Source organism: Aquila chrysaetos (assembly GCF_900496995.4).
Source record: "Aquila chrysaetos chrysaetos chromosome W unlocalized genomic scaffold, bAquChr1.4 W_unloc_2, whole genome shotgun sequence".
NCBI classification, from domain to species: Eukaryota; Metazoa; Chordata; class Aves; order Accipitriformes; family Accipitridae; genus Aquila; species Aquila chrysaetos.
The window spans coordinates 5,076,971-5,101,310 of NW_024470322.1; the positions used below are offsets into that span (position 1 = coordinate 5,076,971).

Below are 24,340 nucleotides of genomic sequence, written 5' to 3' on the forward strand. Positions count from 1 at the left end.
GGCAGGACATCCTTAATTGCTTATAGCTAACACAAAAAAAAGGAAGCAACATGTTTATGGCCTCATAACTTGTGGGACCCTTGTGAAGCCAAAAAGGTGCTATGGAGTGTAAATTAGCAGTCAAAAATATAGATAGGGCCAATTCTGAAACGTAATAATAAACACGTGGGGCCTGAATTATTCAGGTGTATTTTTTGCCTTGAAAAATCATAGCAAAGCATCATGTTTGCTTACAAAAAACCTAAAGCTATGAGAGCAGGAATGGAGAGCTGAGATATGATGTGCTCTTGAAGTCAATTCACTTTCACTGTCGATCAGTCCATGCGATTGGAAGCAAACCTGGGCTACCGCATTTGGCATTTGCAGGGCTTGGAGACCCTAATATGTCTACGACTCTTCCTGCTCATAACAATTCCCCAACAAGCTGATGACTGTTTCGCACCTGAGCTGACATTCAAATACAACCCTTTCACAACTTTAATCATCTTTTCTTTTTCATTGTAAAGAACTTTAAAGTATCCTTTCTGTTTCAGAAGACATGACTGCTCTGTTATGCCAGTCACCTGCTGGGTGTCATTAGCAGGTGGCACAGCTTGCAAGGCTTTATAAGAAAGCTTACCACAAGCCATGAATAGACAGTGAATTCCACAGCTGGAAAAATTCATCGTTCCGCACTTGCAAATAGCTCCAGAGCCCCCTAGCTGCCTGTGTCTTTTGGAAGAATTTCTAAACACTGAGGGGAGAAAAATCCTTCTAAATGAACCATAAAACATCCATTCCTAGAGTTCTTTCTTCAACTCTGAGAAGACATTTTTAACAGACAAATACAGTCTCTGAGGAAGAAATTTTTCCCAAATGGGCAATGTTGTGTTTGAGAAGCAGGAATGTGCAACATTTTTCCTCGATGCTTCTGGGTATACATGGCAGGAAAGGCCTGGTTTATTTTATTTCCTACTCAGGACAATACCCTGTTTATTGGTATCCACACATAGTCACATCTTAAAAGCATTAGTTCCCACTGCCTTTACATCCATAGTAAACAAGAGCTAGATGACTGAAAAATATTACCAGGTAAGGATTTCATATATGTGAGTATATAAGGGGCTTGGAGGAAAGGTGGGAGAAGAGAGTGAAACGGGGAGCCAAAGGAACCTTAGTAGATATAGTAGATATATGGATGTAGATAAGAACTGTTTAATAATTATCTAGCTTATAATGAAGTTAAAGAAATTTCAATAGAGGTAGACATGGCCCAAGAGGATGAGAAGTGGTGCTTAACGTTTGCATTGTTGGCCCAAGGGGATGAGAAGTGATGCTTAATGTTTGCATTGTTGAGGCTGGCTGGGGCAGGAGATAGTCCCTGATAAGAAGCAGCAGTCCACCCCAAAAACCAGCCAAGACCGGCCTTGTGACTTTTGGAACTAATTTTAATATGAAGCGGGGATAGATCATGCCTATGTATAGGCGTATTGTGAAACTCCATGTATATGTAACACTTGACTGTATAAATTTGAAGCGAACTGCCGAGTCGGGCGCGCACGACTTTGGTGGGACTACCCCCCGTGCTGCCCAGCGCTGAATGAACATACCTACTTTACAATCTCACTGATTGTGGAGTCTGTTTCCGCACGTCAGTTTGGCGAGCCAGGCAGGAGACTCTCTGCTCGGCTGCGGGACCGACTGCGGAGCGGACGCCCCTCGGCGCGCCCCGAGCACTTTCCTCGGAGGGGCCTCCGCTGCCAGCCGCTCACCGCGGGAGCAGACGACGACCTCCTGAAGCCGCGGACCAAACGGTATGTTTCACAGAGGGAGCCTGTAAAGGTACAGGCCGGGGCAGCTGGTAAATCGCGCAGAGATGTCTGGCGTGCAGCAGAGTCCCCGTATGGGAGGAGGGTACCTTGTATGGTAACAAGGGGGGATTTGCTGACCGATAGAGCGGCCGCCAGCGATCTTGGGGGTAGATTGAGCAAATCCGGGGTGACCGCTGCATCCCAGTATCGGGAGCCAGGACGGACCTGTCGATGACTGGTATATAAGAGGCAGGAGAAGGGTAAGCGCACCCCCTCACAATTGCGCTTGGTACATTTTTGGGGTAAGCGGACCCCCTCGCAATTGCGCTTGGTACATTTTTGCAGCTGCTGAAAGGTTGTCAACTGGAGCGATGATTGTATGATGTGAATGTTTGGAAATTTAATGTTAAAGATTTTGTGTGAGTATGTGAAAATGTTATGTTGAGATTTATATGTGTATATATGCTTGTTAATGTGTAAATGTCTAAAACTGTGAATTGAATGTTTCAGTAAAAGAGACGCAGCTCAGCTGCAGAGCGTGTGTGGAGTTCTGATCCACACTTTCGTAACTCCACAAGAGATACAGCCGGAGACGAAAAAGGGTGACTCCCTGATGATTTGGAACTTGAATTTATGTGTTAGCGTTGTAATTGTAAGTTTGAGTTTGATTATCTTAATCATTTTGTGGTGTTGGTATAAGAAAGTCCCTGTATGGTGCATTGCATAAATGTGGGTATTTGAATGGTGTCTTTTACATCCAGGAAATGACTGTATGCCCTCATATGTCCTGGAATGTGTGTGGTGTAAACAGAGGTTGCAAACAGATTGTGGAGGGGATATTGAATGCCTTGAGTGTCGGGTTTGGACTCCCTGGGATAAGAGGGGATGGGCTACGTATACAGTTGAGATTGTTTGTGGTTGGAAAGGTAGCCGAAATAGTGAAATTGGTGTGTGGAAAGGAAAATTTAATCCCGGAAATTCGGGATGTGTGGGAGGAAAACTGGGAGAAGACTATAAAGAGGTGTAAGAAACGATTTGCATGGAAGCTTATTAAAAGGAGAAGTTATAAAATGGGAAACAATCAAGGGGGAATATTGAGGAAGAGTCCTCTGGGTTGTGTAATTGCCCACTAGAAAGATATTGTTGGGACCAGAGGTATGGAAAATAAAAAGAACCTTATTAAGTATTGCAATCAATGGTGGCCATTGTATAAGTTAGAAGGTGATGCTAAGTGGCCATTTAATGGGTCAGTAGATTATAATACTCTATTACAACTAATGCTGTTTTTAAGGAGAGAAGGAAAATGGGATGAGGTTTCGTATGCAGACATGTTTTTCACCCTCCAAAACCATCCGGAGTGGCAAAGGGACTGTGGAATGGTACCCCCACAGGACTCCATGGTGCTTGCACTTGAGCGAGAAAACAAGGAGCCTAGAGGTAAACTGAGGCGGTGCTGTTCGGCATGTAGTATTGGACAAAGATGTACTAAGGCAAATAAAATCCATCAGGCACCAGAACAAGATCTAACTGATTTTTTTAAGCCTCCCCCTCGACCACAGGAACAGGATGCAGACTCGGATAGAACTCCAACCCCCCCGAACAGCCCTGTATCTTCCCGTACTAGGAAGAAAACTACCTCAACAGCTTTACAAGCACCTCTCCGAGAGGCAGTGGGGCCGGATGGTGGGATGATGTTAATCAAAGTACCCTTTTCTACTGCTGACCTAGGGGAATGGAAAAAGGTTGCAAAAGATTATAGGAGTGATCTGGTAAGTGTAACTAAGCATGTCCAATTTATTGTAAAACAGCATAACCCTGATTGGAAGGATATACAGCTATTACTGGAATATATGACTGAGACAGAGAAACAGCTGATTTTAAAAACAGCAGGGAACCTTGCTGAAGATCATTATAAGATCACAGGAGGGGACATTAAGGAATATTTCCCTCTCCAAGACCCAAAGTGGGATGTTAATAGATCTGCACATATGGAAAGATTGCAGGGCTATCAGGAGTGGATTACAAAAGGAATGGAGAGGGCAATCCCCAAAACTATAAATTGGTCAGCTTTATATGCAGTCAAACAGAGTCCTTCCGAGTCTCCATCTGAATTCCTGGATCGACTGAGGGATGTAATGCGCTGCAGCACACCGCTGGATCCTGGGTCAGAGGTAGGAGTACAACAATTGGTCTCCCTGTTTTTGGGTCAATCTACAGGGGATATAAGGCGCAAACTTCAGAAATTACGCCCTAAAGAGGGTAGGAATTTAGAAATATTATTGTGCTCCACCTGTTGAAGTTAGGATCAAGGAAGGCCAAAAGCTGGTAAGAATTAAACAATATGCCCTAAAGAAGGAAGACAGAGAAGGAATCCGGCCGGTGATAGAAAAATTTTTGCAGTTGGGATTACTAAAAGAGTGTGAGTCTGAATTCAATACTCCTATATTACCTGTTCAGAAGCCCGATGGGTCATATCGGGTGGTCCAAGACTTACGGGCGGTGAATAAGATAACTGAAGATCTTTACCCGGTAGTGGCGAACCCATATACCCTGTTGACTGTATTAACACCTGAATTGACTTGGTTTACTGTTTTAGATTTGAAGGATGCTTTCTTTTGCCTCCCTCTCCATGAGACCAGCCAAAAATTATTTGCATTTGAATGGGAAAACCCCAAGAGTGGTCGAAAGACCCAGCTCACTTGGACGATGTTGCCACAAGGATTTAAGAATAGTCCTACCATTTTTGGCAATCAGCTTGCGAAAGACTTAGAATCCTGGGAAACCCCGTCTGAGGAGGGAAAGCTGTTGCAGTATGTGGATGATATCCTGATCGCCACCAACACAGAGAAAGATTGTATAATATGGACGGTGAGTCTGCTGAATTTCCTGGGACTTCAAGGGTACCGGGTATCCAAGAAGGCGGCACAGGTAATGCAACGCAAAGTGAATTATTTGGGCTATGAAATTAGTGCGGGACAAAGAACTTTGAGACAGGCCCGTAAAGAGGCAATATGCCAAACTCAGAGACCTCAGACAGTGAAAGAGTTACAGACTTTTCTGGAATCAAAGGGTGGACATTGGCTCTCTCTACAAAGATTCCTGAGATATCAAGCTATATTGGTAGAGCAGGATGATGTGGAGATTGTAGTCACTAACATTGTCAACCCAGCTTCTTTTCTCAGCAGGAACACAGGAGAACCGGTACATCATGACTGTTTAGAAACCATCGAAGCAACATACGCAAGCCGCCCAGACCTGAAAGACAGCCCCATGGAAAACAGGGAAACTTGGTTCACAGACGGAAGCAGTTACGTCCTAAATGGTAATCGACATGCGGGATATGCTGTCACCACCAGCCAAGAGGTAATAGAATCAGGGGCTTTGCCCATGAACACCTCCACACAGAAGGCAGAAATAATTGCTCTAACCCGCGCCCTGGAATTGGCCCAGGGCAAAGTTGTGAACATTTATACAGACTCAAAATATGCCTTTGGAGTTGTACACGCACATGGAGCAATTTGGAAGGAGAGAGGACTATTGAATTCCCAAGGGAAAAATATCAAACACGCAGAAGAAATTCTGAAGTTACTGGAAGCTGTCCAGCTCCCTGAGAAAGTAGCAATTATGCATATTAAGGCACACCAGAAAGTGAGCTCAGATTTGGAAAAAGGGAATGAACTGGCGGACAGAGAGGCAAAACAAGTGGCCAAAACAAAGGTAAAAACAGAAGGGGCTTTAATTCCTGATAGACAAATCTCCCTAAAAGGTAAGCCAGAATATACCAGGGAAGATCAGAAGCTTATTACAGATTTGGAAGGGTCATATAATGAAGAGGGGTGGGCTCATACCCCACAGGGAAAACTAATCATTCCCTCTTGCTTACTGTGGCATTTGATACAGGAGGAGCATAGGAAAAGGCATTGGGGGACAGAGGCTCTGTATAAACATTTGATAAGAGAAATTGTGGCTAGAAATTTATACACCACAGTGAGACAGGTGACTCAACAATGCGATCTTTGCCTCCAGACTAATCCTAAGAATACCCCCAAGCCAGAAATGGGCCAGATTGGAAAAGGCAATGGGCCTGGACAACAATGGCAAATTGATTTTACAGAACTTCCAAGAAAAGGGGGGTATCGATATTTATTGGTATTAACTGATACCTTTTCAGGTTGGCCAGAAGCATTCCCAACAAGAACAGCTAAAGCTCGGGAGGTAACTAAAATATTAGTGCAAGAGATAATACCACGCTTTGGGGTTCCAGCAACCATGTCCTCTGACAGAGGACCACATTTTGTCTCAAAAATAGTACAACAAATTAGCCGCCATTTGGGTATAGATTGGCAGCTTCATACTCCATATCACCCCCAGTCGAGTGGTCAAGTGGAAAAAATGAACCACTTAATCAAACAGCAAATTGTGAAATTGGGACAAGAAACAAATCTGACATGGCCTCAGTCTCTCCCTTTAGCCCTTCTGCGTATATGAACAAGACCAAGGGCGAGAGAAGGACTGAGCCCCTTTGAAATGTTGTATGGACGACCCTATGAAATACAGAAAGGGGTGTCTGTGCAAGCTGGGGATGAAATTGTGACCTCTTACATGGTAGCATTGAGTAAGCAGCTCAATAAAATCAGGAAGCATGTGGCTAGGACTTGAGGGAGAGGTTTGGATGGACCTATACATAATATACAACCTGAGGATTATGTATATGTAAAGTCTCTTACAGAAAAAACCCTGGAGCCACAGTGGGAAGGACCATTCCAAGTACTACTCACCTCCTTTACTGCAATCAGAATCAAGGAACAGAACACTTGGATTCATCACACCAGAGTGAAAAAGACACCCAAAACTCCATGGAAAGTCACCACAAAACCCAATGGACATTTAGTTTTTACGCGGTAATATGGGGAGTTGTGGGGACTCTGTGTAAGGCACGGGATGAAAACCTGTTTGTCAGATATAACCAGGAGCTAGCAAAGGATATTAATGTATCAAGCTGTTGGATGTGTACCTTAATACCCAAACAAGGAGAAACCTTCCCGTTTATTGGTGTCCCCCTCAGAACAAACAGCACTAAAACACTATTGAATAGAACTGCCAACTATACTTGTTTATATGGAAATGGTTCCAGAACTATAGTGAAGTATAAACTTGATCTGGATAGCAGAGACCCACATGATAATGATCGATACAATTGGTCTTGGAGATTAAAAGACATGGAAAGAGGCAGAGGGGGAGACCCCGTAATGTGCGCCCCCATTATGCCAACACTTCTAGTTTTCTTGGGACACTGAATGGAACTTGCTTTCGATGTAATGAATCACACTCTACAGGGATAGCTAATACAGGATGGGGAAATCTAACAGGGAGTTGTTATCTTCCTCCTCCTCGGGAGCCATCCAATTGTAATCTCCCTGACGGGCGTTGGTACCTTTGTGCAAACGGGGAGGCACATAAGAGTTTACCTATCGATTGGTGGGGAGAATGCACAGAGGTAATAATAATCCCACAAACACTCCCTATCTTAGGAAAATTACAGGGAATATTCCGATCCCCATGGCACCGCACGAGGACTAAAAGAACCTCTAACCCTCTTATAGAACGAGGTACCACATTCCACAGTGTGGTACGATGGCTTTTCCCAATGCTTGGAGTATCTGAATTGGAAAAAGCAATAGTCAATGTATCAGCGGTGGTCGAGACTTTAGCCAATACTACTGCTGACGCTCTAGGAAAATTACAAGCCGAAATTGATTCCTTGGCAAAGATAACGATACAAAATCGCCTTGCATTAGATATGTTAACCACAAAGGAAGGGGGTGTGTGCGTACTTATAAATCAAAGCTGTTGTGCTTATTTAAATGAAAGACAGCAAGTAGAGACAGATATTGAAAAGATTTGGGAAATTTCTAAGGAGTTACATCTTATCACTGTGGATGACACATCATGGGGATTTTTCTGAGATATGGGAAAAACTAACTTCCTAGTTGCCAAATTTAACATGGCCAAAACAACTGTTTGTGACAGCAATAGTAATCATTTTTGTGCTCATAATCCTTTGTACCACAATTCGATGCAGCTTATGGTGTTTCCAAAGCACAGGAGATTCCTACAGCGAATGGAAAAAGAATCAGTTGCGACGAAAACTCGAGTCCAATAAATATTTTGAAAGAATGCTAGATAGGGAAACAATGCATTAGAAGTACTAGAGTTGGATATAGTAAAAGAATTTACTATTTTCTAGAAAAGGGGGGACTGAAAGGGGGAGCCAAAGGAACCTTAGTAGATATAGTAGATATATGGATGTAGATAAGAACTGTTTAATAATTATCTAGCTTATAATGAAGTTAAAGAAATTTCAATAGAGGTAGACATGGCCCAAGAGGATGAGAAGTGGTGCTTAACGTTTGCATTGTTGGCCCAAGGGGATGAGAAGTGATGCTTAATGTTTGCATTGTTGAGGCTGGCTGGGGCAGGAGATAGTCCCTGATAAGAAGCAGCAGTCCACCCCAAAAACCAGCCAAGACCGGCCTTGTGACTTTTGGAACTAATTTTAATATGAAGCGGGGATAGATCATGCCTATGTATAGGCGTATTGCAAAACTCCATGTATATGTAACACTTGACTGTATAAATTTGAAGCGAACTGCCGAGTCAGGCGCGCATGACTGGTGGGACTACCCCCCGTGCTGCCCAGCGCTGAATAAACATACCTACTTTACAATCTCACTGATTGTGGAGTCTGTTTCCGCACGTCAATTTTGTCTGTCTCTGTGGTTCGGAACTGTTTTATCTGTGCGTGTGTGTGATTTGATTTAACCTCCATCTGTGTGCAACCCTGCTGCAAGTTTTGGGTGATCCTTGCCATTTTTGAATCTTTAACTAAGTTGCAAATTTGACTGTAACAAATTCCATTGAATCACTCTGTTAAATTGGCTCATAATTAAGTACTGTTAAAGTTATACAATCTAATCTTGTGATCTATCTCAAAAATATTAATAAATCTTAAATTGCTGCTAAACCAAAGCTGTGTAACAAAATCTCATTCACAACAATACCTGCTAGGATGCTGAGTTGGCATGAGAGCTGTGAACAAAATGTCAGCTCTAGTAACATTGCTGAGCCCTCTGACAGTGACAAAGATTTGGAAGAGTGTGACTGCAAAGTGTTACTGTTTTCCTTGTAATTATTTAAACCTGCTTTGAGAAGGAGTCCAGAAAGCAAGGGTTCCATTCTGAACTTCGTGACTCAATGGGAGGGCTCTCCTTCTGACAGTTTCATGTTCCTTTTTCCGCTTCTTTTTCTACACCTCCCTTCTATTTTCAAACAGCGGCTTAATGACATGATGCAAGGTTCATATTGATAAGTTCACTTATACTTGGGCAAGGTTAGCTAGGTTGAATAAATGTTGATTGTTGTTTGAACTCCCCTGGTGTCATTTCACCTTAATTCTAACAAAGGAAATCCACGAACCTGAGTCGCTCCACCCTTGGTACGCGACACTAATACTCGCAGATCTGAGATGTGCCAGGAGCTGCTGCAAGAAATACCTCCACCTCAAATAATCACTGGGTACTCCACAGCTCTGTGACCCATTCTCACTGAAATCTCCTGAAGTAAATTCAAGGCATTAAATCATCTTTTCACACACTCTGTTGATCAACAAGCTAATTGTATCAACTTTTCACGCTAAATATTGATTTCTTGCACCATTTGCCAACTTCATGTGACATCTAATTTGCTGTGAAACTACAGCCATTTCTCAAGTGGAAGCAAACTGCTGGCCTTTCACTCCCACCTCTTATTGTCGGGGGCAAATTACTACCCTCAGCTTTTATTCTTCACCTTCAGAAACAGTATTTTTCACATACTTCTTTGTGTTTTACAATTTCAGGGCTCTATGAATGACTGCTAAAGCACTAAAAATCTCTTCTGAACAAAGTAATACTACAAAAAGTACTCTTGAAAAAAAGTTGAAGCAAATCAGTCTAAAGCACAACAACAATACAAGTTTATATATTATATTTTTAATGCCTACTAAAATAGGTTTATCTGCCAAAAAGGGGATATGCCACAGAAACTAAACCGTGTCTCCTAGGGATTTCATTATTGATTTCACGGAGACTCTGGACAACAGTGAAATTTAAAACCAAGATTGCTGAAAACGTCAATAAAATCAGAGTCAAAGAGAACAAGAATACACCTCCTGTTTATATACTACACTTGCAACAGTAGTGGAATCCAAAGCTCCTGATAAATGGGTTCACCCTTGACTTCGCTTAAGGAAAAATATATCCAGTAGTCAGTCAACAGTACCAATCTGTTCAATGAGTTCAGCTGCAAGTTATTGCTATCAAGCATTAAAATTCGCTACCAACAGGCAAAAAGAAAAGCCTCTTCTTGAAGAAAGCAGCTTTTCTTTTGTCATTTTTATAAATCAATATTTTTGGCAAAGAACATTTAAGTATTTCAAGGACCAATTTATGACAAAGAGGTTGCTCAGCGGGTGTGTGACTGTCTTTAATTATTGGAATACTACTTTGATTAGGAAACCAAACATTCCTTATCATCCTAGGATAACCAATTATTCCCAATATCTAAGATTTCATATTTCTGGGGGAACTACCCAATATCCCAACCAGTTGTTGCAGAGATAGCAGGTTTCTGGCAGCAGTCTTTGCTTTCTCATTTGATGCCTAATTGTTGCTGTAGTCAGGCATGGCTGTCTCTGAACTCTGCCACTTCTATTCTTTCATTGACCTGGGTCATTCACAGTCCACATGGTGGATAAAGCTCAAATCCCGGAAGCATTGTCTACCACTATTTGTCAACACTGTAAATTCAGTGAGAGGACGACAAGCAAAGGATGTAAATCCAAACTGGCACAGCTGGAATTACGCTTTTCAAACAGGTGAGTGCAGCTTTATGACCCTACTCCAAGAAATTATCTCCTGTAATTATAGGAAGGAAAAAAAAAAGAGTGTTTAGAGAGCAGGGCAATTTCATATCTGGGCAGAGAAGGAAGAGTGATGGCTGTTTACCAGAGGGCCATGCAATGTCCCTAGTCATGAGACCTGCCTTGTTCAATAGCATGGCTGTAGTCAGTATGGCTTTGAGAAGCCAACACCCCATCCCATCCCGAGTGTCTGACATGGGCTTTCACTAACAAATCATTTACCTTAAGTCACTGTCTCCCTCAGGAATCACCGTTCCAACCTTGAAATAAGAGGTTTCAGAGACAGCTAGAAGACTGCAGCACTCACCAACATGGAAATCTTCATATGCATCTGTGAGACACTGAAAGAGTTAATGTCTCAAACATTGTGGTGGGGCAAGTTCTGCCTAACGATGAACTCTGCATAACAACGAACCCTGCATAGCAAAGAACCACAGGTGAAAAGCAGCTGATCAGCACAGAACAGGAGGGGGAGGGCGTGTGGAGGATGCGCAGCACCGTGTTCTGATATGCTGAGCAGGGCAGCTCACCATGCATGGCCAAAGATCAAACAATGGTCATGTCTGCAGGGAGGGAGAAGTTACTCCCCAAACGACTCCCAAACCCACCGACCCATTTCCCAAAGGTTCTGGAAGCAGAAACAGCGCATGACACCTAATTAGCCTAATGAGTTTGAGTGCCCACCCGAAGGAGGAGCAAGGAGATGATAAAAGGACACAAACTGAAGCCCCATGCATACACACGCCCACTGGAACTGGACCTTTAGACTGGCTGGACCAACGCTGGACCCAGGACTGGTGAAATCTTTCTCTTTTCTTTTCCTCTGTCTCTCTCTCTCTCTCCTTTTCATAAACCCTACACCTCATCCCTTTAAGACATAAAACCGTTGACCAAGTCTGGGACTAAGAGTGGATCCAGCAGCCCCTAGGCTCTTCTCTGAGAAGGAGTCTAGAAAGCAAGGGGGTCCACTCTGAACCTCGTGACTCAACGGGAGGGCTTTCCTTATTGTCTTCCCTGAATTGATGCATATGGTTACCACGGGTTACAGGGTTCACTGAGCTAGTTCCATGCCAATTCCTGTTGTGAGAAACCCCGCCACCTGCTGTTATGCCTCCCAAGTTCAGGCTGCTTCTGCCATGAATAAAATGTTTAACGGATCGTGTGGTGTCCTTTCACCTTAATTTAGCCCGAGGGAATTCCCAACTCAACACGACTTCCTGGTCTGTCCAGCCCGGGTCGTGACAGCATCTTTATGTCTTATTCTTCAATTGTTTTGCCCTTAAAGCCTTTTTATATGAATTGCATAGTCTTTTCCATTATTTTCAAGATGATAGGTAGAACTTACTAATGCTCCATATAAACAAAACTTAGGATCTTCCTCCAAAATATTCACAGTTCAGAGTGGCTTCCTGAAATGCATATTTTAATCTTGTTTAGGAATATTTCCACATATTGGTTTTGTAGATTAGAATCCTAGAGACACTGTGATCTCTGAACAACTACTTTCAGAATGAATTTTATCTTTAAAACACATCTGATTGATAGGTGTGAAAGAATTTAAACCCCATAAAATAGAGATAAGCAAATGTCCTGGTTTCAGCTGGGATAGAGTTAATTGTCTTCCTAGTAGCTGGTACAGTGCTATGTTTTGAGTTCAGTATGCGAAGAATGTTGATAACACACTGATGTTTTCAGTTGTTGCTAAGTAGTGTTTAGTCTAAAGTCAAGGATTTTTCAGCTTCTCAAGCCCAGCCAGCGAGAAAGTTGGAGGGGCACAAGAAGTTGGCACAGGACACAGCCAGGGCAGCTGACCCAAAGTGGCCAACGGGGTACTCCAAACCATGTGACGTCACGTCTAGTATATAAACTGGGGGGGAGTGGGGGTGGAGGGATCGCTGCTCAGGGACTAACTGGGCGTCGATCAGCGGGTGGTGAGCAATTGCACTGTGCATCATTTGTACATTCCAATCCTTTTATTATTGCTGTTGTCATTTTATTAGTGTTATCATTATCATTACTAGTTTCTTCTTTTCTGTTCTATTAAACCGTTCTTATCTCAACCCACGAGTTTTACTTCTTTTCCCGATTTTCTCCCCCATCCCACTGGGTGTGCAGGGAAGTGAGTGAGCGGCTGCGTGGTGCTTAGTTGCTGGCTGGGGTTAAACCACGACAGTCCACTTTGGCGCCCAACGTGGGGCACGAAGGGTTGAGATAACGACAAACCTGACCAGAGCTTGTTAAAACAAATTTGTTACAAGCATTCATTATATTGGTCTAATAGTCGCTGGTCACTATGTTGATGTATATGTTCTTAGAGTTGTTGCTGTGGTTTTTAAAGTTCTGTTATGTATCACCTCGCTTGCTGTATGTAGTCCCTCTTCTGCTGCTTATTGTCCGTGGGAGGTGGATTAAGTTTTTTGCTTTGATGTATTGTATAACACTGGTTTATGGTATGATAAAGTTATCGGTTGTGGGATTAATCTGGTATTTGCACTCAGCATTGTCACCTTTATACTCCAGGAGCCATGTGTGGGAAACTATTAATAATTACACCATTTACCTTTCCTCCTCGGAGAGCCAGTCTATGGGTGGGGTACCTTTCTTCCCCTCTCCTTTCTCCTTCAGTCCAGTTACAATGGTGTTTGACAATTTTGAAAAATTTGAATATTCTTGGGGTGTTGAGACCAGCACGGTCCTAGCCCTACTGCTAGGAATTAGCATGCTCCTGAATGTGGTTCAGCTCTTGTTTAAGGTTAAACAACTATTTAAGAAGATCACCCAGAGGTCTGCCCCGAGGCTGGATAATTATGAGTGGCAGGGTGTGTGGGGTAGTATGGGCAAGTACCTAGAACAGTGGGCACCTCCAATGTTTTGGAAATTCACCCCGAACAAGTGCAGAATCCGGAAGAACTAGTAAAATATTTGGAGGAGGTATGCTGTCACCCCGGCAGCTCCAGAGAGATACAAATCACTGCAACGTGCTGGGGCCTGGCCCATGCCTATCGAGCCCTGTTCGACACCACTCAGCACCCTCAAGGGGAAGAGAAGGTCTCTGGATCTAAGAAGATGACAGGCACTGCGGCTACCCAAACCTCGGCAATGGGCGCTGCGGTCCAACACTTGGCCTTGTTGAACCTCATACAATTGGCCTCGGCCCATCCATCCAGCCTGTCCAGATCCCCCTGTAGAGCCTTTCTACCCTCAAGCAGATCAACCCTCCCACCCAACTTGGTGTCATCCGCAAACTTACTGAGGGTGCACTCGATCCCCTCGTCCACATCATTGATAAAGATATTGAACAGAACTGGCCCCAATACTGAGCCCTGGGGAACGCCACTTGTGACCGGCCACCAACTGGATTTAACTCCATTCACCACAACTCTTTGGGCTCATCCATCCAGCCAGTTTTTTTACCCAGCGAAGAATACACCAGTCCAAGCCACGAGCAGCCAGTTTCTCCAGGAGAATGCTGTGGGAAACAGTGTCAAAGGCGTTACTAAAGTCCAGGTAAACAACATCCACAGCCTTTCCCTCATCCACTAGGTGGGTCACCTTGTCATAGAAGGAGATCAGGTTAGTTAAGCAAGACCTGCCTTTCATAAACCCATGCTGACCAGGCCTGATCCCCTGGTTGTCCTGTACGTGCCTTGTGATGGTATTCAAGAAGAGCTGCTCCATAACCTTCCCTGGCACTGAGGTCAGGCTGACAGGCCTGTAGTTCCCTGGATCTTCCTTCCAGCCCTTCTTGTAGATGGGCATCACATTTGCTAACCTCCAGTCAACTGGGACCTCCCTGGTTAGCCAGGACTGCTGATCAATGACTCCACTCAATAGCTATTCCAGCTATCAGCGTCTCAGCTGTAGAATCATATTTATATGTTGCCCGTAAATGTGCATACCAGACTACTTGAGTTTTTAACTGAATTAATTCCTAGGTGCTTAGTGATGGTGCTCAGATACCGGTTGAGAAATCTGGCCTTGACTTGTTAGCTTTTTTTGTGTGTCTTTCATTGTCAGTGATAAGTTTTGCTCAAGTACCTATGTCCGCTTACTTGATGAATTTTTAACTACAGTTTTCAGTAAGAGAGCACTAAAACCATGCCCTTTAGGATTTTATCAGCGACTCCATGAGCTGACATTGCAAGTTACTAGGCATGATATTAACTGGGGGTAGATCTGCTTTGACAAATGCAATAGGACTGTGAGGGACTGAGAGACTGTGAGAGAATGGCAACCATTTTGTCTCAAACAACCAAGCGGATAGCCCCAAGAAGCCGAAACAGGATGTGCCCTGCAGAGGTGGGGTAGTGAACTGTTTCTGGGAGGCTTTCTAGCAGTTGTGCCTCAAAGAGGCTTTCTGGCGATTGTCTTTCTGGGAAGTTTTCTAGCGGTTGCGCTTTGGACGTTTTGTCACAGGTTCGGAGTTTTGCCACAGGCCCTTACCACGGCAGTTGTGTAAACAAGTTAAATGGGATAAGGGGGCATCAGCGACACCCCCCCCCCCCCCCCCCCAAGAACTTTCGAGAAAACCCCACAACGCTTGCGCGAAGGGCTCTCAGACGAGGGTATAAAAGGGGGGGAGACCAATCCCCAGGTGCGTGCCCACTGCCTGAGGAATCCGGACAGTTACTACCAAGACTCTTTCCTCGCTGGATCCAAGGGTGGTGATACTTACCTCGCCTTTTTTCTCTTTCTTCTCTCTCTCTCTTATCTCTTCTCTTCCTCCTACCTTGTTGTTAGGAATATTTTGCTAGGGCTGTTAGGTGTCAAGTTTTTTATGCGAAATATCTGCTATGCAAAATTTATCCACACTTGTGTTATAAGTCAATGTGAAATAAAACATATTTTGAGCATTTAGGAGCCATTGTCATGACTCCTGCCCTGGGATTTGCCGAGCGAAACGGGGTGTTGAAATTTTCCCTGTCCCTCCTGAGTCATTGTTGTGACTCCTCTGTGCGGCAATGTGTTGCAAATACTTTGATAAAGATTTGATTAAAACAAAATCGTGAGATAGTGTGAAGTTTGCAATGTAGTTATAGAGACTTAGGAACATTACAAAATGTGCTAAGCATAATCATAAGAATACAAGTATTGTTGGCAGTCAGTTAACCATAGAATTCTAACACAAAGTGGTTAATTATAGTGGTTTGTTTTAAGAAATCGTTATGGACCTTAGTTCTGTTGCTTAGAAACCCTATTTTGATCAAAGTTCTGGTTAATGGATTATGTGAGATCGACCAATGATTGTTTTAACATAAGAATATTAATAAGGTGGTATGATTAAAAGACCAATCATAGAAAAGGAATTAACATAGAATGTACTTTTGTGTAATCTAATATATGATGGCAAGAATCGTACTGCGCAGAATCACCTAAGAAGAGGTCAAGAAGCGGACAAGTGAGGAAGACTATGGAAGACCACCAGAGGGCTTCTGAAGACCGCCAGAGACCTCCAATGGGCTTGCATAAAGGACATTTACATATGTTAATAGTTTCTCAGAAAACTAATGATTATGTATAACATTTCTCGGAAATCTAGTGAATATGTATAACAGGTGTGTATTTAACCTGCATAGTTAAACCAGACAGGTGCACACGATAGGTGGAGCGATCCCCCGTGTGCCCAGCGCTGCAATAAAGGAGTGCCTGCTTCTTAACTTCTCATTGCTGTTAAGGAGTTTTATTCCGGATTTCGGCAACAGTTTTGGTGACCCAGATGGGACCTTGCGAGTGAGACTGGACGAGATCGAGTGTTGATCGAACTCCAGCCGGCACCAAGGGATTCTCGGGGAGAACCATCGCTCTCGACTCACAAAGCTCCTTGCAACGTTCCCTGGAGAAAGGGTAAGGCACTTCTTTAAAATTTGTTTGGATAGCCTGCCCGTAAGGCGCGGCGAAAGCTTCGCAGGGTTGGGGCTCAGAGGGTACCCGTTTGTGTAGGAGCCTAGGCGTCTGCCCGTAAGTCATAAGCAAAAGCTATTGCTGGGTTGGACATTTGTGTATCTGTATATTTGGGACAATTGTCATTTGCATTAGTTTGGTATTTGGTATTTGATGCATGCATTTGGTATTTGACACTTTGTACTTGATACTTGGCATCTGACGTTGGTTTGGTATTCTAGTACTTGATATTTGATATTTTATGTTTGGTATTTAATATAAGTATAATGGCATTAGCCAAATTATTTAAGAGTAAGAGTATGGGAAATTTATCCACTGATGGAAAAATACCGAAAACATCTCCATTGGGATGTTTGTTGGCACATTGGGGTGAATTGCATGATGATCTGCGTAAAAATCAAATGACTGAATATTGTAATCATTGGTGGCCTTTGTATGTTTTGGAAGATCAGGAGAAGTGGCCAACAAATGGAACTTTAAGCTATAATACTATATTACAGTTAATGTTATTTTGTAGGAGAGAGGGTAAATGGAGTGAAGTGCCTTATGTGGATCTGTTCTTTTATTTGAGGCAGAGAACAGATTGGCAAAAAGAATGCAAGTTAATTAGTCGAGACAATTTGTTGATGACATTAACTTCAGAAAATAAGAAAACTAAGAGTTGTTGTTCGGCTTGTGATATTAGAAAGAGGTGCATTAAATATACGGTACCAAAAGAGGAGGTTTTAGAAACTTTGGTAACCAGGAACCTAATGCACCTCTAAGAATGAATCAGTGTGCATATTGTAGGGAGGATGGACATTGGAAAAAGGATTGCCCTAAACTGCAAACAAATCAGCAAGAGGCTGCAAAAATGATGACTTTAAATGAATAAAGGGGACCGGAGGGGAACCCAGCTGAACCTCTGGTTACAATTAAGCTGGGAGATGATAAAGTTGAATTTTTAGTTGATACGGGAGCAGTATATTCTGTTTTAAATACTTATAAAGGGAAATTAGGAGATAAGATGACAACTATAATTGGAGCGACTGGGAAACAGGAAAATAGACCATTCTTTCAACCCCTTGATTTAAAATTTGGAAATAAGGCAATTACACATGAATTTTTGTATGTGCCAGAATGTCCGATACCCTTGTTGGGTTGAGATCTGCTATCCAAATTAAATGCACAGATAGCTTTTGAGGGAGGAGAAATTCTTTTAAAAATACCAGAATCAAAGACAGGAGAAATATTGATGATACAGGAGAAGGTTAAGATTCAGGAGATGCCGCAAGAAGTTGATGATGCTGTGATCCCTACAGTTTGGAACACAGAGATACCTGGAAAATCTAAAATGGCACAGCCTGTAAAGGTAGAACTGAAGGAAAATGTGAAGCCAGTGAGATTAAAGCAGTATCCAATTAAACCCGAAGCTAGATTGGGAATCAAGAAATTAATTGATACATTTTTGGAATATGGAATTTTAGAGGAGTGTGAATCTGAATATAATACTCCAATTTTACCAGTGAAAAAGCCATCAGGAGAATATAGATTAGTACAGGATTTGAGGGCGATAAATCAGATAGTAAAAGATATACATCCTGTAGTGGCCAATCCATATACACTTTTAACAGCTCTAGGGGAGAATCATCAGTGGTTTACAGTGCTTGATTTGAAGGATGCTTTCTTTTGTATACCCCTGGAGAAAGGAAGTCGAAAATTATTTGCTTTTGAGTAGGAAAATCCAAAAACAGGACGAAAAACACAACTGACATGGACAAGATTGCCGCAAGGGTTCAAGAATAGTCCAACAATTTTTGGGAGCCAATTAGCAAAAGAACTTGAGATGTGGAAACGAGATGGTCCCAAACCTGGACATTTGCTCCTACAGTATGTAGACAACATATTGATAGCGACAGAAGAAAGACCAGCGTGTATAAAGGTAACAATTGATCTTCTAAACTTTTTGGGGCTAAGTGGATACAAAGTCTCTAGAAATAAGGCCCAGATAGCAAAACAGACTGTGATATATCTGGGTTTTGAAATCTCACAAGGGCAAAGACAGTTGGGAACAGACCGCAAAGAAACAATTTGCAGTATCCTGGAGCCGAGAAATACCCATGAATTGAGAACCTTTTTGGGAATGACTGGGTGGTGTCGGCTATGGATAATGAACTATGGTCTGTTGGCTAAACCATTATATGAAGCTCTTAAAGGTCCACCATTTGAATGGGGTCCAGATCAGCAGAGAGCTTTCAAGAATTTAAAACAGGCCCTGATGATAACACCAGCCTTGGGACTTCCGGATTTGACTAAAGAATTCCAGTTATTTGTACATGAGAAACAACACATTGCACTGGGAGTGCTGACTCAGAAGATGGGAAGTTGGAAACGACCGGTTGGATATTTTTCCAAACACTTGGACTTTGTAAGTAAGGGCTGGCCTGCTTGTTTGAGAGCGGTAACAGCCACCGTGATGATAATACAGGAGGCTTGGAAATTGACTTTGGGAAGAATGATGGTGGTATATGTGCCACACATGGTGATATCAGTGTTGGAGCAAAAAGGGGGCCATTGGCTATCTCCGAGCAGAATGATGAAATATCAGGTAATTTTAATGGAGCAAGATGATGTGATTTTGAAAACCACTAACTTAACTAATCCTGCAGTCTTTCTGAGTTCTGTACAGGAAGAAGGACAACTAGAACATGATTGCCTGACTACCATTGAATATGTATATTCCAGTCAAGAGGATCTGAAGGATGTATCTATGGACAATCCGGACTGGGAATTGTACACAGATGGTAGCAGTTTCGTCGAAAACGGAATCCGCTATGCAGGATATGCGGTAACAACTGAAAAATCAGTTATAGAAGCCAATGCTTTGCCGAGCACAACTTCAGCTCAGAAGGCAGAATTAGTGGCTTTGACAAGGGCTCTAGAATTGAGTGAAGAAAAGAAAGTAAATATCTGGACTGATTTGAAATATGCATTTGGTGTGGTCCATGTCCATGGGATTTTATGGAAAGAAAGAGGATTATTATCCTCTCAGGGGTCCAACATTAAATATAAAGAAAAGATTTTGTATTTATTACAAGCAGTTCAGAAACCAACTGCAGTAGCAATCATGCACTGTAAAACACATCAATCAGGGAATACAAAAGAGATTGTAGGGAACAGATTAGCAGATAAATCAGCTAGGGAAGCAGCCAAAAGGAATGCCTTACAAATGGCATTAATTCCTACAAAAACTATTGCATTACCAAAGGAAAAACCTAAATATTCAGAGGAGGATGAGAAATTGGGGAGATTATTAAATGCAAGGAAAAATCTGGAAGGATGGTGGGTGACATCAAAAGGTCAAGTAGTAGTCCCACCATTTGTAATGAGAGAAATAGTACAGACAAAACATAAGGAATGTCATTGGGGAGCAGAAGCATTAGTAACCCTCTTGAGAAGGCAAGTGGTATCAGTAAAAATGCTAGAAATTACTAAAATAACAACTGTGAAATGTGAGATATGTTTAAAAAAACAATCCAGTTGTAAAGAAAAAAGTTCAAATGGGAATACTGAAATCAGGAATAGAACCAGGGGATTATTGGCAAATAGATTTTTCAGAGTTACCTCGACAAAATGGATATCGATACATTCTGGTGGGGGTTGATACTTTTACAGGATGGCCGGAAGCCTTTCCCTGTTGAACTAATCAAGCAAAGGAGGTCATTAAATGGTTATTACAAGAAATTATCCCAAGATTTGGAGTACCTATTGGAATCTCTTCTGATAGAGGTTCCCATTTTGTTGCAGAAGTGGTCCAGGGTGTTAACAGAATTTTGGGAATTACATGGGACTTACATACACCTTGGAGACCACAATCTAGTGAAAAGGTGGAAAGAATGAATCAAACATTGAAAAGACAAGTTAGTAAAATATGTCAGGAAACTAATTTGAAATGGCCTCAGGCACTCCCACTGGCCCTTTTACGAATTCAGGTTCAGCCAAAGAGTGGGACATTAATCAGTCCCTATGAGCTACTATATGGTAAAACTTATGAATCTCCTGAACCAAATCTGAACATACATTTAAAAGGAAAACAAGATGTATATAATTATCTGCTTTCTTTAGGAAAAACTTTAGCTGCGCTTCGGAGTGCGGTCGTTTGGAATAGGCCTCTGTCTTTGGAAAATCCAGTACATGATTTCCAACCAGGTGATTATGTCTATGTAAAGACATGGACTTCTGAACCTCTTCAGGAACGTTGGAAAGGACCCTTTCAAATGTTGTTGACTACTTTCACCGCTGTCAAGATTGCTGAATCAGATGCATGGATCCACTATACTCGGGTGAAGAAAGCTCCATCATCTTGGAAAGTTGTATATAGAGACCCTAGAACTTCAAAACTGACTTTGAAACATGTCTAATCTTGCATATCATTTTGAAATCTGGGGGAAATGGATTTTAATTTGGGAAATAATATTGGTGGGAGTCTGGTCGGAGATTGTGGCTAAACAACAAGTAACAGTGAACTATGGAGGTACTTTGGGATTGAGATGTAATTTTACTCAGATTCCAGAATTTGATCCTGACAAATTAGAAATTATTTGGATGAGAGATAAGGAAAAAAAGCAAGTATCTACCAGGACAATTTGGGCTGAAGAAAAAGACAAGAAATAAGAGACAAGCTGAACAATTAATTTATCTCCCAAAGAAAACACAGGAAGAAAATTTGATGGTAGGATTGATTAAGGGATTTGCTAATTTCCAGAATGTGACACAAATTACTGCCTGTTTGCCAATACCAAGGGCAGTTGGTGAATCTGTTCCATGGGGAATTTTGACAATGAATTTGACTAATTTAGAACATAGAAATGGGACTACCCATTGTGAACAAAGGCCAGTAGTTGGATGGCAAGAACAAGTGACAACTATTAAGAAACAATGGAAGTCTCCAGGGAGCAGGGCAGATTGTGAAAAAGTATTAAATTCTGTTTTTATTAAAATTGGGAGATTTCATAATGTAGGATATTGTACTTATGATGAACAAGTTAAGAAAAATACAACTCGAATGATCATGGAATGGAAATGTGATAAGGCTAATCGGACAATACCAGAAAGGACAATTAGTTGGGATTCAGTGTGGTCTATGACTATACTGTCTCAATTCCAATATATGGCTAAAGCTCCTTGGTGTTTTACTTAGGATGGAACCATTTTTACAGCTTGGCCATCAGTAAATGACAAAGGGAGTACATTACGACAAAAAGGAAAATTTAGTATCTTGGTGGAAAAGTGAGAAAATATACAATTGCAGTACTAAAGACATGGCAATTCAAAGAATTCCACCTTTAGCAGCAGCCGTGAAGTATGGCTGCTTGTGTAGAGGACTTAAAAATGATCTCCAATTGACTGAAACCTTTAAACCTAAAAGAGGAACAATATTTAGTTGCAGAAAAACTACTATTCAGAGTCCAGGACACTTAGTTTGGGCAATGAGTGATGGAACCTGGACAACCCATCTGCCTCTTGATGGGAAGGTAAAGCAAATCACCTTGGGAATGCCAACATTATGCCCAATTTGGAAAAAGTCTCCTTTTAAAGGATCATTAGAAAATTTGAAATTGGAACGGGCGAAAAAGTCAGAAATAGATGATGAATGGAATGAACCCTCCACTGGAGTTAGAATTAGTTGGGCCCTAAAATCTTTACTAACCCCTTTGGCAATATATAGGAATCGAGACTGGCTGTACCAACTAACAGGACAGGTAGAGAAACTGGCCAATGTGACCAGAAAAGGATTTAGAGATCTAAATATACAATTACAGGCCACTTCCAAAATGACTTTGCAAAATAGAATGGCTTTAGATATGCTTTTGCTTAAAGAACACGGAGTGTGTGGATATTTAAAAGACAGATTGGACCATTGTTGCATACACATTCTGAATGTAACTCAAGATGTAGAACATGATTTGGAATTATTGGGAAAAATTGAGAAAGACACACAAGAGTTGCTACAAGATATGCAAGAGAGTTGGATAGACAAGATCTTTAAGGGATTAGGCTGGAATCTAAGTTCTTGGATTAAATCATTGATTAGTACAGTATTAACTTTGTTGATAATCTTTTTAATGATCATTTTGATTTATTATTTTCTGAAAAAACAAATTACTCGTAAAACTTCTTTTAATCGCATGATCATCCAAGCTGTTGCAAGACAACAGAATGGACAATCAATCCCAGAGTTTCCTCCAGCTTATAGTGAATAATTAGTAAAATTATAGTGAAAGTATTGACATGATTTTCAAAACTTTCAAAGGGGGGAAATGTTGCAAATACTTTGATAAAGATTTGATTAAAACAAAATCGTGAGATAGTGTGAAGTTTGCAATGTAGTTATAGAGACTTAGGAACATTACAAAATGTGCTAAGCATAATCATAAGAATACAAGTATTGTTGGCAGTCAGTTAACCATAGAATTCTAACACAAAGTGGTTAATTATAGTGGTTTGTTTTAAGAAATCGTTATGGACCTTAGTTCTGTTGCTTAGAAACCCTATTTTGATCAAAGTTCTGGTTAATGGATTATGTGAGATCGACCAATGATTGTTTTAACATAAGAATATTAATAAGGTGGTATGATTAAAAGACCAATCATAGAAAAGGAATTAACATAGAATGTACTTTTGTGTAATCTAATATATGATGGCAAGAATCGTACTGCGCAGAATCACCTAAGAAGAGGTCAAGAAGCGGACAAGTGAGGAAGACTATGGAAGACCACCAGAGGGCTTCTGAAGACCGCCAGAGACCTCCAATGGGCTTGCATAAAGGACATTTACATATGTTAATAGTTTCTCAGAAAACTAATGATTATGTATAACATTTCTCGGAAATCTAGTGAATATGTATAACAGGTGTGTATTTAACCTGCATAGTTAAACCAGACAGGTGCACACGATAGGTGGAGCGATCCCCCGTGTGCCCAGCGCTGCAATAAAGGAGTGCCTGCTTCTTAACTTCTCATTGCTGTTAAGGAGTTTTATTCCGGATTTCGGCAACAAATGGACTATCTAAAAGATCACCTCCCCCGAGCCCACCGAGTGGGACAGGACAAGGACTATACAGCATTTTGGCAAACTATGGAGTTATGGGTATTGATGACCAAAATTCCCAGACACTAATAATCCTTAATTGTAACTTTTGAAATGGTAACTTTCAGAATGAAAGCTGTTAAGGCTTTTTGGGGTAATGACAGTTTCAAAGAACAATGGCCTTCTCTAAGAAGCCCAAAGGAAGCAAGTCCACTGCTGCTGCTGAGGGAAGAGCTGCCGAGGGGACACCAAACATGTCTTGCACTTTGCCAAGGTCCTCCCTGGCCACATGCAGGCTGGTGAAAATAAAGTCTTGGGCACAGGTAAAGAAGGACTTACTTAAGTCAGTGCAGTCACCGACTGCTGACTTATGGGCAATAGGAGACCTTCTGGTACTGCTCAGATAGGAAATGTGCCTTCCACAGATACATGTTCTTCATAACAACAGGACAAAATACAAAGTAGCCACAGTGAATTGCTTGAGCAGTATTTCTTAGATTTGGGGTAACTAGCTACTGTACAGCTATTGAAATAAAACAGGTTTTAATCTATACAAGGATTTGAATACACACCAATGAAACAGTCAAGTGTCCTCAGGTGGAAGCTGAGGGACAAAACGGCA

General features: G+C 41.8%; 2 protein-coding genes and 1 long non-coding RNA gene across 3 annotated transcripts in view; 2 read left to right on the forward strand and 1 right to left on the reverse strand.

Moving 5' to 3' along the window:
* The window catches only part of LOC121232941 (microtubule-associated protein 1B-like), an 86,798-nt gene that overhangs the window by 53,000 nt on the left and 9,458 nt on the right, over window positions 1-24,340 (reverse strand). The gene's annotated exons all lie outside the window — the stretch shown is intronic.
* LOC121232958 lies at window positions 6,162-22,989 on the forward strand. Its single transcript, XM_041121526.1, has 2 exons — window positions 6,162-6,165; window positions 21,765-22,989. Exon 2 carries the CDS (start codon window positions 21,864-21,866, stop codon window positions 22,890-22,892), a length of 1,029 nt encoding a protein of 342 aa, XP_040977460.1. The 5' UTR covers window positions 6,162-6,165; window positions 21,765-21,863; the 3' UTR covers window positions 22,893-22,989.
* LOC121232979 lies at window positions 20,062-23,528 on the forward strand. The gene is made up of 3 exons (XR_005931785.1): window positions 20,062-20,071; window positions 23,068-23,074; window positions 23,290-23,528. It is a non-coding gene; the product is annotated as an uncharacterized LOC121232979 (long non-coding RNA).